This window comes from Cupressus sempervirens, chromosome 3 (genome assembly GCF_028749045.1).
Source record: "Cupressus sempervirens isolate cs-2001-9-10 chromosome 3, ASM2874904v1, whole genome shotgun sequence".
In the NCBI taxonomy this organism is placed as follows: Eukaryota; Viridiplantae; Streptophyta; class Pinopsida; order Cupressales; family Cupressaceae; genus Cupressus; species Cupressus sempervirens.
The window spans coordinates 397,199,262-397,212,314 of NC_143120.1; the positions used below are offsets into that span (position 1 = coordinate 397,199,262).

General features: G+C 34.8%; 1 protein-coding gene across 8 annotated transcripts in view; it reads right to left on the reverse strand.

The window, feature by feature from the left end:
- The window catches only part of LOC149566692 (nuclear pore complex protein NUP160-like), a 199,004-nt gene that overhangs the window by 31,767 nt on the left and 154,184 nt on the right, over positions 1 to 13,053 (reverse strand). For all 8 annotated transcript variants that reach the window (XM_089820011.1, XM_089820008.1, XM_089820007.1 and 5 more), the window contains 2 exons: positions 811 to 879; positions 301 to 619 (listed from right to left, as the gene is read on the reverse strand). In XM_089820011.1, the coding sequence (XP_089676137.1) occupies positions 301 to 619; positions 811 to 879 (388 nt within the window). The remainder of the gene's footprint in view (positions 1 to 300; positions 620 to 810; positions 880 to 13,053) is intronic.

Here is a 13,053-nt window from a genome sequence, read left to right on the forward strand (position 1 = left end):
ATACTCCCACAATATATTCTCAATCAAAATATACAACAGATTCATCAATTAAAGGTCTTTGTATACTAAACACATGTCAATTGACTGATCAGTAGAACAAAATTAGACAGTTAAGTTTGAAAACCAACATGCTCTCTAATGACAGAAAATCCTTCCATTCTAATTGTTTCAATGGTCTTGAAGAATGCTTCAAGTTATGTACATGGAAAACATAAAACATGAATATACCAATTAATATCTCCTACTTATCAATAAATATACCAAACACAATATGAAGCCGAGAAAACATTATATACATACAAGTTTCATCAATATATTTGCGTGCTCTTTTAGTGGGTGAATGCTGATACAATCCACTAGAGCTCTCTTCTAGAGAATCAATCCAAGCATATGCAGGATCGACCAAGTGCAAAGCATTAATAGCGGCACTGAGTCCCTGTAATCTTTCATTCAATACAAAAGATAATTCCATGTGCACTCTCAATTTTCCTTCCTCCTTCATGCGAACACTATATCTATAAATGTAACCAGCTGCCCTGCGCCAATTGTGGCGATATGTGTGGAATGCATATAAGAGCTTGTAAGGATTTGGTTTTGCTGTTATATCTGAGCATTCTGCCTGGGAAGCAAAAGCCACTAATTTACAATACTTCATCATATACACACTTTAGCTTATAGATAATAGCTAATACTTGAGTAAGGAGGTGAAAAATATCAAATGAGTTGTTAAGAACCCAATAGCATGGAGCTATAAATTTGGTAAACATTAATCCCAGTAAGTTTGAGTAGCATGCCAGTAATTGGTATTACCTTCCAAACCAATTCTCTCTCTACTCTTTCCAAAAGGCCGACAAATGGTAGCTCACTATCACAAAGAATCTGAAATGTGAAAAAAAGAATGAAATAATTACAGTAGGTTATGCTAAAAATTTAAACAAGCAGCCCAAGTCCATCCAAATGGTAAACACAACTGACAGAATTCAGGAATGTACATTGCTTATACATGCAAGTTCAAGAATCAATCTTCCAATTATGAAAATATAACACACATTTGTCTGACGAAAAAGAAACAGCCAGATATGGATGCCAATGAGATCCACTAACATGAAACAATGGAACATACTACTGATTAAGAGTCTTAAGACCTAATCACCTCACATAAATTTTGTAATAAGCTGCCAATAAAACTATATGCCCTCTTAAAATATTAATTCCTAATAGGTATTCCAGCATCCATTCAAAATTCAGGAAAATTTGATTAAACTTTTAAATTTAACAGAAATGGTGCACTAGTTTATGATCTAATTAAGTATAGCACTATGAGTTACCATGTCTTTTCTCTCAGCCTACTCATGACATGCCCCCATTTTCATAAGCATTAGAGTTCAAGGGGTTACTCAATTATTTTGACCCTCGTAGACTAGTATGGTGGACTAGAGAGTCCAATTTGGGTAATTTGGATCTCTCCAAGTGGCTTTTGTAAGTTTTTATCTTGCGAGATCTTTTATTTGTTCTCAAGCATTGATATTCAAAGGTTTCCAGTTCCATTTTGAGGGTCTTACTATTTTTAGTCAATGGATGCTAGAGAAACTCTTACTATTTCAAGTAAGGCATCCAGATTGACAGTAGAAGTAGTGCATTAGTCCATAGTTGAAAAACTCGATTTCGGCAATATCTCGGCTACCTCAAACATTTTGAAAAACTCAGCAATAAATTGGCACTTTTATTGAGCACTTGAAAATATATAATTTTTATAGAAATATATTAATAAATAATTATGAAGACTAAATAAATATATTTGTTCTCTATAATGAAATTATACTTTATAAACACTATAAACTTATAAATGTTGTTAATAAACAATGCATATGCATACTAGCATTAAGAATAAACATATAGAATTATAATTTATTAGATATATAGTTATTAATATATACTAATTTATAAATCTCTATAATGAATTTATTAATATGCAATATTATGCTACTTTAGTACAAATATATAGTATTATAAATTTACAAAACCAGTTCAAATAAATTAAAATTTGTATATTTATAAACTTATCTATAAACTCATGATCATCAACTCATAACTTATATAAATTTACAACTTATAGCTCTATAAAAATATACATAGTGATATTGATGTCTATACAAGAGCATAATAGTGACGTGTATGAGGAGATTTGACTACTATGCGTTGGCTTTCCAAATCATTAATTGGGGATGAAATTTGGCATACATAGACAAATTTACATTAAATTTCAAAAAATGTTTTGTATAACCAGTTGAATAGCAAAACCATTGTGTGTATCCTACAATTAGCACTCCATGTGATGGCATCTTTGAGGCATATCGTCGAAAGTTGAAATAGTTCCTTAGTCTGAATTTGTGCTTCTACATTTTCTCAGCACTCTGAAAAGGTGTGCGTTAATAGTCCTCAGTAATCACGCCTTTCCTCGGCAGCCATCACAGCCCTTTTGTTAGCAGTCGTAGCCTAGGGCGAAATGAAAAAACTCTAATCGTTTTTTTACAATACTTTAATGTTTTTCAAGTTGAATTAATCAGCGGTTTTTTCACCCAAAAATCTTAAAAACCATGATTTTTTCACGTGATGCGATTTTTTCAAAATATTGTCGGCAATTTATTTGGTGATTATATCAACTCGCAATTTTGCTCATAATATTTCACGATATTAGCGATATATCGCAGATTTTTTTAACTATGGGTTAGCCAATGATCAAGTCAGAGTCATTAAATAATGGTTATTAATAGTCAAATTATAATTAAAGGGGATCTATTATCATAAAGTCAAATTATAAAGTGATGAGTTTTTTAGGACTTTACTAAAAAAGGGACATTTAATGATATTATGAAATCAAATTATAAAGTGCCTATGAGGAATAATATGAAGTGCCAATCTCAAGAGAGACATAAGTCATGATTAATACATAGTTTACACTAACATTTGCACCAAAAGGAGGTGCAATAGTTACACCAATAGACATATATACACATGAAATCATCTTGTACATTTATAAAACATTGTAATAGGCATAGATAACAGATGTATAGTTTTCTTTTCAGCATTAAATGCATTTTAAGCGGTACACTGAAGGAACAAGTACTTTGGTTTTCACCCTGAAGGTTTAAGCAGAGGAACTTCCTCTTTTTTCCTCAGCACTGTACGCATGTTACTTTACATCTTTCTATATATGTGTTTACTGATTGAACGAGCATGCCCACGTAACATTTCTTACATATGATGCAGACCTTTAAATTAAACAGTGCATCGATTCTCTAGCGAAACTTCTTTGTTGTTCTTGTGAGTTCAATTGTCTTGTTTTCTTTTGTTAGAGTGTTACTTTGTTGTTCTTCTGGGTCTTATTGACGTTTCCTTGTATACCCACCAATGCACATCTGTTCCTCCATAGTTGCCTGTACCTTATGTCTGGCACAATAATTTTGGACGGATATGCAGTGTTCGAAATATTGTGCTTGTACTTTGTCAGGGGCGTCTTGTTCCTGACATGGCTTTCTAATGCGCCTATGGAACACAATCTCATATTTATAATGTGCATAGTATTCTCGACTTCCTCCTTAGTTCTCTTGTTGTGGAAGTTCATGTAACTGAGCATGCTGACCACGCTCTTTGCTAAAACATCCATTTGCTGCACCTTACAAAGTAAAACTTTATACATCTACGCCCTAAATCTTAAGGGAAAAGTGTTAGATAAGCAATAATATTTTCCATGGATTTCAATAGAAACTTACAATTGTACTCCCTTTGTGAGACATTCTTGTACACAACTTCGTGTGGATAAGTACTTTATTTACACCGTAAAAGTATATGTCCGATACATTTATGAGCTTTCGATGTCAATGACAACTACCTGCTTTACACCTACAAACAAAAGATGTGGTATTGTGTAATAGGGAAATGCAATAATGCATACACAGAAAGTAACATTTACTTTATACATCTAAGTTGCATGTTTTTTACATTTTTTTGGCTTCTTTGTCACAATTCTCTGATATCAATTTTTAGCCTCAATTTTGTTTTCGATTGTGTTGGTTTCTCTAATAAGGGTGTAACATCCCAATGCATTATCCATTGGTTCAACTTTCCCGACAATTGCTTTTATTCTCTCTATATTGTTGTGCGTCTCCTTTCTGCATGTTACAGTGAACATATATGCCTTTTTATATGTCACTTACCACCTGTTGTGTGTCCTCTTCCACACCTTTGGAAACCTATAAGGAGTATAGCTCTTTCGTAAACATTCCCATTAATTTTGTTGCCACCTTGTCGAATGCGATGGCCCACATTTCATCAGTATAATCTTGTATCTTGATCTTAACTATATATCTATAATCAAGGTTAATCATTCATACTTTATACTTTGGACAAATCAAATTGCCTTTCTCATCGTTCACTAATCCTCTTCTGCATTGTTTCACACTTGCTACTGTGGGGCATGTAATCAACTAAATATAAGCACATGCAACTTTCTTGTTTAAAAAGAACTTGCATTTGCAAAGAGAGAATATCTTCAAGAACAGGCAATGAACACAATATTTCCTAGTAAAGAACAAGGAAATATATACAGAATTATAATTGTTTAATATAGAGTTTATCCCTTTGTACATTCTAACTATGTTTTCCCGCTTGAAATTTTTTTTGAGTTGAACCTTAATTACACTATCTAAGTTTTGTTTTGTGCTAGGTGTTTCTCATGGAATATCTGGAATCAATGCACTAATAAACTTTATGGTAAATTGGCTTGATCGCATCACTTTGATTCACGTTGTTGAAATTCTCAACAAGGTCAACCCTTTGTTATCGGTAAAAACTATATTATAGCCGAATATGTGGAGATATACAACAGTTTGTCTCTGTCAGAATGCATTTCAAGATGCGATTTGAAGGCAAGGATGCTCTTGAGAGGAGGTTTGCATTGATAATATAGCTGTCATATTGTAGCTGATCATTCATTGAAGATTTTGTTCAATTTCTCCCTGTTGGGGTTGTAGATCTTGTGGTACCATCATTGTTATAGCTGATGTTAATCCAGTGAGATGGCTAGGTTCAGCATGGAGGTCCCTTAGGGTGTTGTGGATTAAGCCTTCAAGCATAACAACAATTCATTTCAGAGGTCAAAAATGACAAAACAGCATATTTCCCCCACCTAGACGATGGTTCTTAGATGCAATTACGGAGTCTCGGTACTTCTAGAAGCTTTTTTGCTCTCGATAACGGTTTTTTCCAAATGCATTTATAATTTCTGGTAGCCCCGATTTTTTAGCTTCTTACATATAGTTTGAATGTTACCAAAAACACAATTTTTAATTTAAAGATGGTTCCCATTAGCCAGCCCCAAATGAAATAAGATGGAAGTAGATGACATTCAAGATCAAGGAAAGAGCAACTTCTATGCAAAGGGGAAAAGAGAATGTCTAATCAATTTTAAAACAAAGAACCAGTGTTTGCATTTTTAAAGCTTGTCTCTATTAGAGAAGCCACAATGGTATTTCTTAGCATACAAGAGGACTCTACATCAAAATCTACAATAACAAGTTAACAGATGACCATTGAAGGAATTGGTATTTTAAAAACTATAGGTTCCCAAACAATACCAAGATGCAGAAGATCAATAAATGCCTAAGGATTAGCTAGTTCCTATATTAAGCACAATTTATCTTAGATCTGGACCAACTTCAACAAAGCACACAAGGGCTTTCTACTCTTTAGGATCTACAAGGCCAAGTCGGGTGCACCTACAGAATGAGATGACTTATTCTTTGACTTTTCTTCTTCAATACTTATGCACTAATATTATTTTTCTCAGATCTATCCCTTATAGCAGAAAAATGGTCAACAATCTTTGTGGACTTGTAATTAAATCCCTAGTTTACAGTAGCCAGCTATAATTCAAAGGAAAGTTATTACAACTAAGTGAATGACCATCAATATTGCTCTTTATTACAAAAATTAAAAAATTGATCTTTAAAATGTATATTGTGCAACCAATATGACAATATAAATTTGCATCTGAATTAATGACCAGCACCTTATCAATTGTTACATAGAGTCAAACCAGTAATCCTTGACCTATTTTAATTGACTTACAATTAAAATTATTGGCTGTTAACCCTAACTTTAATTCTTATGATATTCCTCCCATATACCTAGAAACCCTATCAATTCATGGAAGCATTTACTTAACTCCTTGAATTAAATCAACTCATCCAAGCTGCATTAAATTGAAAGAATTTTGCTCATTTCAATCTCGAAATAACAGATACATGAAAATGGAGACAAAAATCAGAGACACAGATATGCAGAACTTCCTCTTTGTATTAATTTTCCTTTAAAACCATACATTATTTGGCATAAAACTTACAATATGACAAGCTTTGTCATTCAATATTCACTGTATTCTCAGATTTGTAAATTTGAAACCACATACAATTGACACAAAAATTTGGACCGACTGTAATAGCATGAACATTAAAATTCCAAGACTTGGCCCCTCACTCCACATTTTGGAAATTCTTTTATAAGTAAGGATTGCAACAAGCTTCAGAAGGGAGTACACATGTCAAAAAGTGATTTAAAAGCAATTACAAAGATATTATTACATTGTTACTTTACAAAACATTCTTTGTATTCAACCAAAATTTGGAAAAGCAGTTACAAAATTGGTAGGTGGCACTTTCCTCAGGTGTCTTCAGCATAGAACTGTTTGTACTTCAACAACCTGTCGATTTCTTTGCCTTTTCTTCACTTTGTCTCTTCTGCCTTTAATTGTGACTCTAACTACCTAGTCATTGTCCCCGGATGGTAGGGCCTTTATTCCAAGTATAACTTCCCATATGACTATATCAGTGTCCACATCTAGCTAGGTGGCATCTCTGATACCATTTAGTTCCTCGAGGCACTTGTTCCATTACCATCTGTTATAGCTTTGGCCTCTGCGGTTTCTTACCCATCTCTGACTCCAGTTTATATAACATATCAATTAATTCATAAACTACTACAATATCACCTTCCCCATTCCAGTATGCCATAAACCTAATGATGGAGCACAAGATTCTAGAATCAATTAGTGCGCATTGTCTAATTTTTTCAAGTTGTGTGACAAACTATTCAGATTGGCACTCTTTTTATTTCAGTAAAATATAAGTATACGATCCTAGAATCGACCACAAACAATAAATGCCAATATAAAAGCTTGATTCTGTTGTTGGTTGTTTTGATAAGATTAGGATAAAACAACAAAGATTTACTATGCAAGCTTGTGTGTTTAAATATGTTGCATCCAGATCAGATTGATAAAACAGAATTTCTCAGTTGTTACACTCCTTTTCGGAGGATGATTAAGAAATGTTTGGAAAGCTTTCCTCAGATACATTTAACTGCCAATACCAGATCAATCGCATGAAATGTTTCATAGATTGAACTAACAATAGCAACTCCATATTTTACAAGAAATTATTCAGCAGCGACTGATCTTGGGGAGAATTATGAAGCAGTTCACATCTATCATGCACGATTGTTCATTTTGTCAGTAAGATAGCAAAGGCTGAAGCTTATATTCACAGTACATATATCCAAGGTTTGTTCTCTACATTATTACATATGGGGAGTTTCAGACAATGGGCTGAAGGCAGATATCACTTATATTATCTTCCTTCAGGAATGTGAGCAGCCTTACACACAAAATTTGAGCACAATAATGATGACATGATGAACAGATTCATTGGGGATTTCAAGGCAGAGTTATGGAGATTGTTTGAACAGGTAAGAGAGCCTGCGATCATATCTGATGATGGAAGAGAAGTATCCAGGGGGAGACCATGGGAATATGACAAGCACTTTGTTCATGGCATTTCCTCAAGGAAAATTTCAAAGATATATTGATTTCACACCGTCTATGTGTTTCAAGCCGTCAAGAATTTCACGTCATCTTGTCCAAATCATTAAAACAGATTGTACTCATCAAAATTATATCTTATAAGATTATTTGCTTGCAGGTCTGGAGATAATACACGGGAGGGTGGAGATGACAAAAGGTTACCACGAGTGTCCCTGTTTGTGATTCAAGGATGAGACATGTATAAATTCTCGAGATTATTATTATTGTGATTAGGTCCATGTTCTGTCCATGCCGAATTCAGAAGACATCTAAAGCATTCCTATGCGTACTCAGGCCCAGTGATCACACTTTAGTTTCTGTGGCAGAATACCATTCCAAGATACAGTGAACACCATAATGACTCCTGAAAGCCATTACCAATCGTGTGTTCCAAACAGGAAATATTGTTTCCTTCCAATAGTGCCAAGCATAATGTAGTATTGTTTGATTTGCTTTGAAAAGGACAACGGTGATTTGCGGATATCCATCAGTGATTATGTGCACAAAAGGGAAAATGTCTGTTCAAAATGGAAACATGTGATGGAGCCCACAAATCAAAATAATGAAAGCCTAAGCGTGAGTTTATGCTCTGTTTGTAACTGCACTTTCACGGGAGGAACTGAAAACAAGTTGCAGTATATCTGGAGATATATGTGTGACCATGGAGTCTCTATTTTCTCCAAAAGATCACGTCCGGTTCTGCAAGACACCAAAGAAATTAGAACATATGGAATACGCTTTCAAGCAGTGTACGCAAAGGGCATGAATACACGCCGATGAAGAAATATAAGACAGGAGTTATTAAACCGCCAGTTATATTTGGATATAATTAAAATTATATTAAATACTTAATAGTGGTTAGTTCTTAGTATTGAAAAGGCGCAAGGTCTGATTAAATAACCAATGTCTTTTGGTGCTCTATAAATATGTAACGTAAAATCAAACAAACCACTGTTGATATATACAAAAACTCTCTCCATATGCTGAAGCATATGTGCTATTTAAACCCCTTCCTTGGAAGAGATTTAAGTTTGAACCAAGCTCCTGGATATTGAATTATTGGGTATAAATTTCGATATTGTGTGAGATAATATTGTGTTGAGTGGAGCATCAGCATCTGAGTGTCTTCAATACGATTATTTCTTCAATATAATCAGTAAGATTTTTTATTTTCTTTAGTGTTAAAATATTATATAGTTCATCCTTTATGATCATATTTATTTTCTATTAATAATTTGTTATTAGGATAAGTTGATCGAATTGTTTGTTGCTATTTAAAACCGATAAATACAAATATTGTAATTGTTTCCTTATTTGTATCTATTTTGTCTCTATAAAGGTTAAAACATCATAGATTGGTTCAAATACGCTTGAATACAAAGTGATTTGACGCAACCTGATAATTGAATTGTTTATAGATTTAATATACATATTATCATAAAGTTGTATGTGAAAACGTATAGTTTTCACTCTATCGGCCTTTTAAATTAAAGCACTAATCAATAACTCGCTCATAATTCTCAATCTATATGTTGGCAATAATCTAATCTCTTTCCTTAAGGGTTTGATATCTATTTGTTTTAATAATAAACTTTTAATCTTATTTCAGCATTCGCAAGTTTATTAAAGTAATAGTAATTTCAAAGATTAATACTTACTATTAGCAATCCAAAAGTTTCCTTAACCTCTTGCCATTTTGGGAAACTGTCTTTGCATTTAATCTTTCTGCCATAAACGTCTTGGATCCAAGTTTGTTACTCAGGATCAGGTGCACTGGCCATGGTCTTGTAGAGCCAGAAGCGCAGAGGATCCAGATCAAATTGATTGATCCTATCAAGTTGGCCACAACTTATTAGATATGCTAGCATCGAGCAGGCAAGGCTCGTAGGATTCTAATTTACGGTTTTGGGAACCAACACTTAGAGTGATTCAAAATGACATCAAAAAAAGATGACCATTCTAGCCATTCCTTGACTCCTCCATCATTATCCAAAATTTGGTGTTCCTGTGGCATTTATTTTCATTTTATTTTGAATTAATTGCAACTTGCTTACAAAAAAACCATTTAATTTTCCCTTTTGGTAAGTCCTTTTGGATAAGCATGGGCACAAGGCTCTCAAAGAATTGGGTGTAGGGGTCCCATATGGTGAATAAGGGAGATAACAAGGCAATTGCCTCAGAACATTTATACTCTACCCCTTGCAAAACAAGATAAGTGCTATGCACATTCTAAGAAACCAATTTCAAGGAATTTACCTTTTGAATTAGCAAGTTCTTCATGGTTTTGATTTCTATCTCCTTGCTAGACTCCAACTCCTCTTCATCAATGCCCATGGCTTGGCCCACCACATCTTCTATCTCAGGTGCATGACCCTTTGATTGTATGTTGTTGTCTTCAATCTCAGTAGTGGATCTAGCGGTGTTCTTAAGGACCACCATCTCATTCTCTAATTTAAGATTTTTTTGTTCCAACACAGGCTTTAATATACCTCTCGCAGGCTCCTTCTAGTAGCTCCTCAAGCACATCTATCCTATTCTTTCCTAACAGTGATGTATTTAACAATCCATAGATTTGATTGCTAGAAGTAGAATGAACACTCCAGAATATTACATTTCCCCTAGGGGACTCCTTAATCTCCATGAGAGTTGGCTTCTGGTTTTCTGGAGCTAAACTCCATATTGCCATAGTTTGTGCATCAATGTTATACCCAAACCCTCTCAACTAACCCTATTGATTCTCATCATCAAATGAGATAGTCTTTTCCTGCCTCCTCATTTGATCTAGCAAGAATGGGGAACTAATGTCCCATCCTGGAAATAAAACCATGCCACTCCTCTGTATCAGCTCCCTGGCCCCTTCTACAATGAGGGATTCATTGGCAAGGTCATACTCTTCTATTTTTTTGACAATCTCAGCTACTACCTCATCTGAGTCACTTGGCTTCATCTGCAGTGACAACTCATTTTGCTTCAATTTGAACTAAAAACTCTTAAATTCCTCTGTTTTGAAGAAATGTTCATCATTCATGAATTCGTTGGCCTCAATGATTTTGTTATCAAGCATTTGAGCTTGAAGCTCGAGCTATTTGGCCCTTTGTTCATCTTTAGTGGCCTGAGCAATCAAGTAACTTCTTCTTGTAGTGTCAAATTATTGATTGTTCCTTGGTAGAATTTGCAAGGCTTTCTCTTTGGCCTTTTGTGCAATTTCAACCACTTTTTGCTTCTTGCTCCTCTAACGAGCCCATTTTGAACTTTCTGCTTGGTCTTCATCTTCACTGACTTCCACAATTATATCCTGAATCAAAAGACTCGAGATCTACTCTCTTTTTGATTTCTTCAAGTACTTCAGATGAAATCTCATCAAAATTTTGAATATCAAACCTTCTGATAGTTGTAAACCTTTAGTTGCCATGTTATCGCCTTCACATTTTATATTTTCCAAATGTCAAGATTTATCATCTTCTACATTGGATTTGTCACACTATCTTGAGAAAGAAGATAGGATCATTTGAGTGGCTATACCAACCATATTTCCACTTGTTCCCAGTCTCATAATTGTCATACTATAGGAAGTTGAACTAGTTGATTCTCCCAAAAGATGCATCTCTTTAGGAAAATGCTACCATCCCAAATAAGGATCTCACAGGAGGCTGTCAAACCATGTCACAAATTCCAAGGGGATATGTTGAACACTTACCAACAAACTCCCCCTCAACATTTCACAAGGGCATTCAGACCTACAAACCCACTCTGATATCACTTGTGGGAAAGTGAGCTAGTCGATTCTCGCAAAAGATGCATCTGTTTAGGAAACCACTACCATCCTAGTTACGATTGTCACAAGTCACAACCTAGTTACGAGTGTCACAAGTCACAACCTAGTTACGACTGTCACAAGTCACAATAGGTCACTAAACCGCACGCATGGCTCCTGTTCAGCTAGCTCCATCATGTTGCATTAGTAATGCAAGTCTTCTTGAACTTATGTAGCTACGAGAGAGATCAACTATCTGTGATTGTTTGTAGTAAGGATTCGTTTGGCTCAGTGATTGATTGGCATCAACACATTTTTGGTTTCTATCTCTTACTGTGAGTTGCTTCTCTTCTATGTAAAAGATTATGTCATGTCTTTGTATTACTTCAATGGCCCAGCTTGCATTTTTATTATCACCGCCCAACTGAGATGTCATCAATTTGTTGATTGAAATACTCCTACGCTAGGGTAGAACTTCATGTCACTGAGTACATAATGACTGGGCATCGTGGTTGCTTATTTTTAAATGGCTTGTAATTATGTCTAACATGTATATATCTGGCTATTATTGGTTCCTGTATTCATTGATATCAGCTATGATTGGCAACGCCCGTCTCCTTGTATTCCACCATGGAGACTTTCAATTTTCCAGAAGTCTTCTCTATGTGTGTTTTTGCAGAAGAGATAGAGGTGAAGGTAATTGTCATATCTGTGTGTGACGCCAATTCTAGAAGACACGCAACTTTGTATATAGTCATTTGAGTCTAAAGTTCAGAAATGTGCATTACATGAAAGTAGTGATATTTTTCATTGTCTTTTCAATTTGTACATGCTTGATACATATGTTTTTCCTAAAACAACTAAGGAGTTGAATCAGTGCGACAAACATGTTTTTTTATTTTGCAGTCTTATTCACTGACTAGTGATAGTCTTCAACATAAGCAAGAGCTTTTTTAATTTGTTTCGAAGAACTCAAAAAAGTGATCTATTTATGGATGTGGCTAGGTTTTCCCCTCTAGTAGGAGAGTTTTCCCGAGATAAATAATTGTGTCATTCTATCATTTGAGATCACTTCATCTGATACATATCTAGGGGTTAGGTTTTATGGGTTGTGGTTCAATATGAGAGTAGGGATTCAGCCCCAGGTCAACAAGGGTATGGGCTCTCTTTCTATGATTTGCAAATAGTGCTTTAAACATCACTTTCAGGATACCTCGTCCAAGTTATCCCTCTTGAACTCTCGTTTGCGGTCGACAGATCTTTATGGGCTTGTGGTTTGGATCCCATCTCTCCTTGGTTCTAATTGGGCATCGATCGAGCGGGTTCAGACATTGCTTTTGCACTGCATCATTAGATGTCAACGGTTCACTCCTCATAGTAC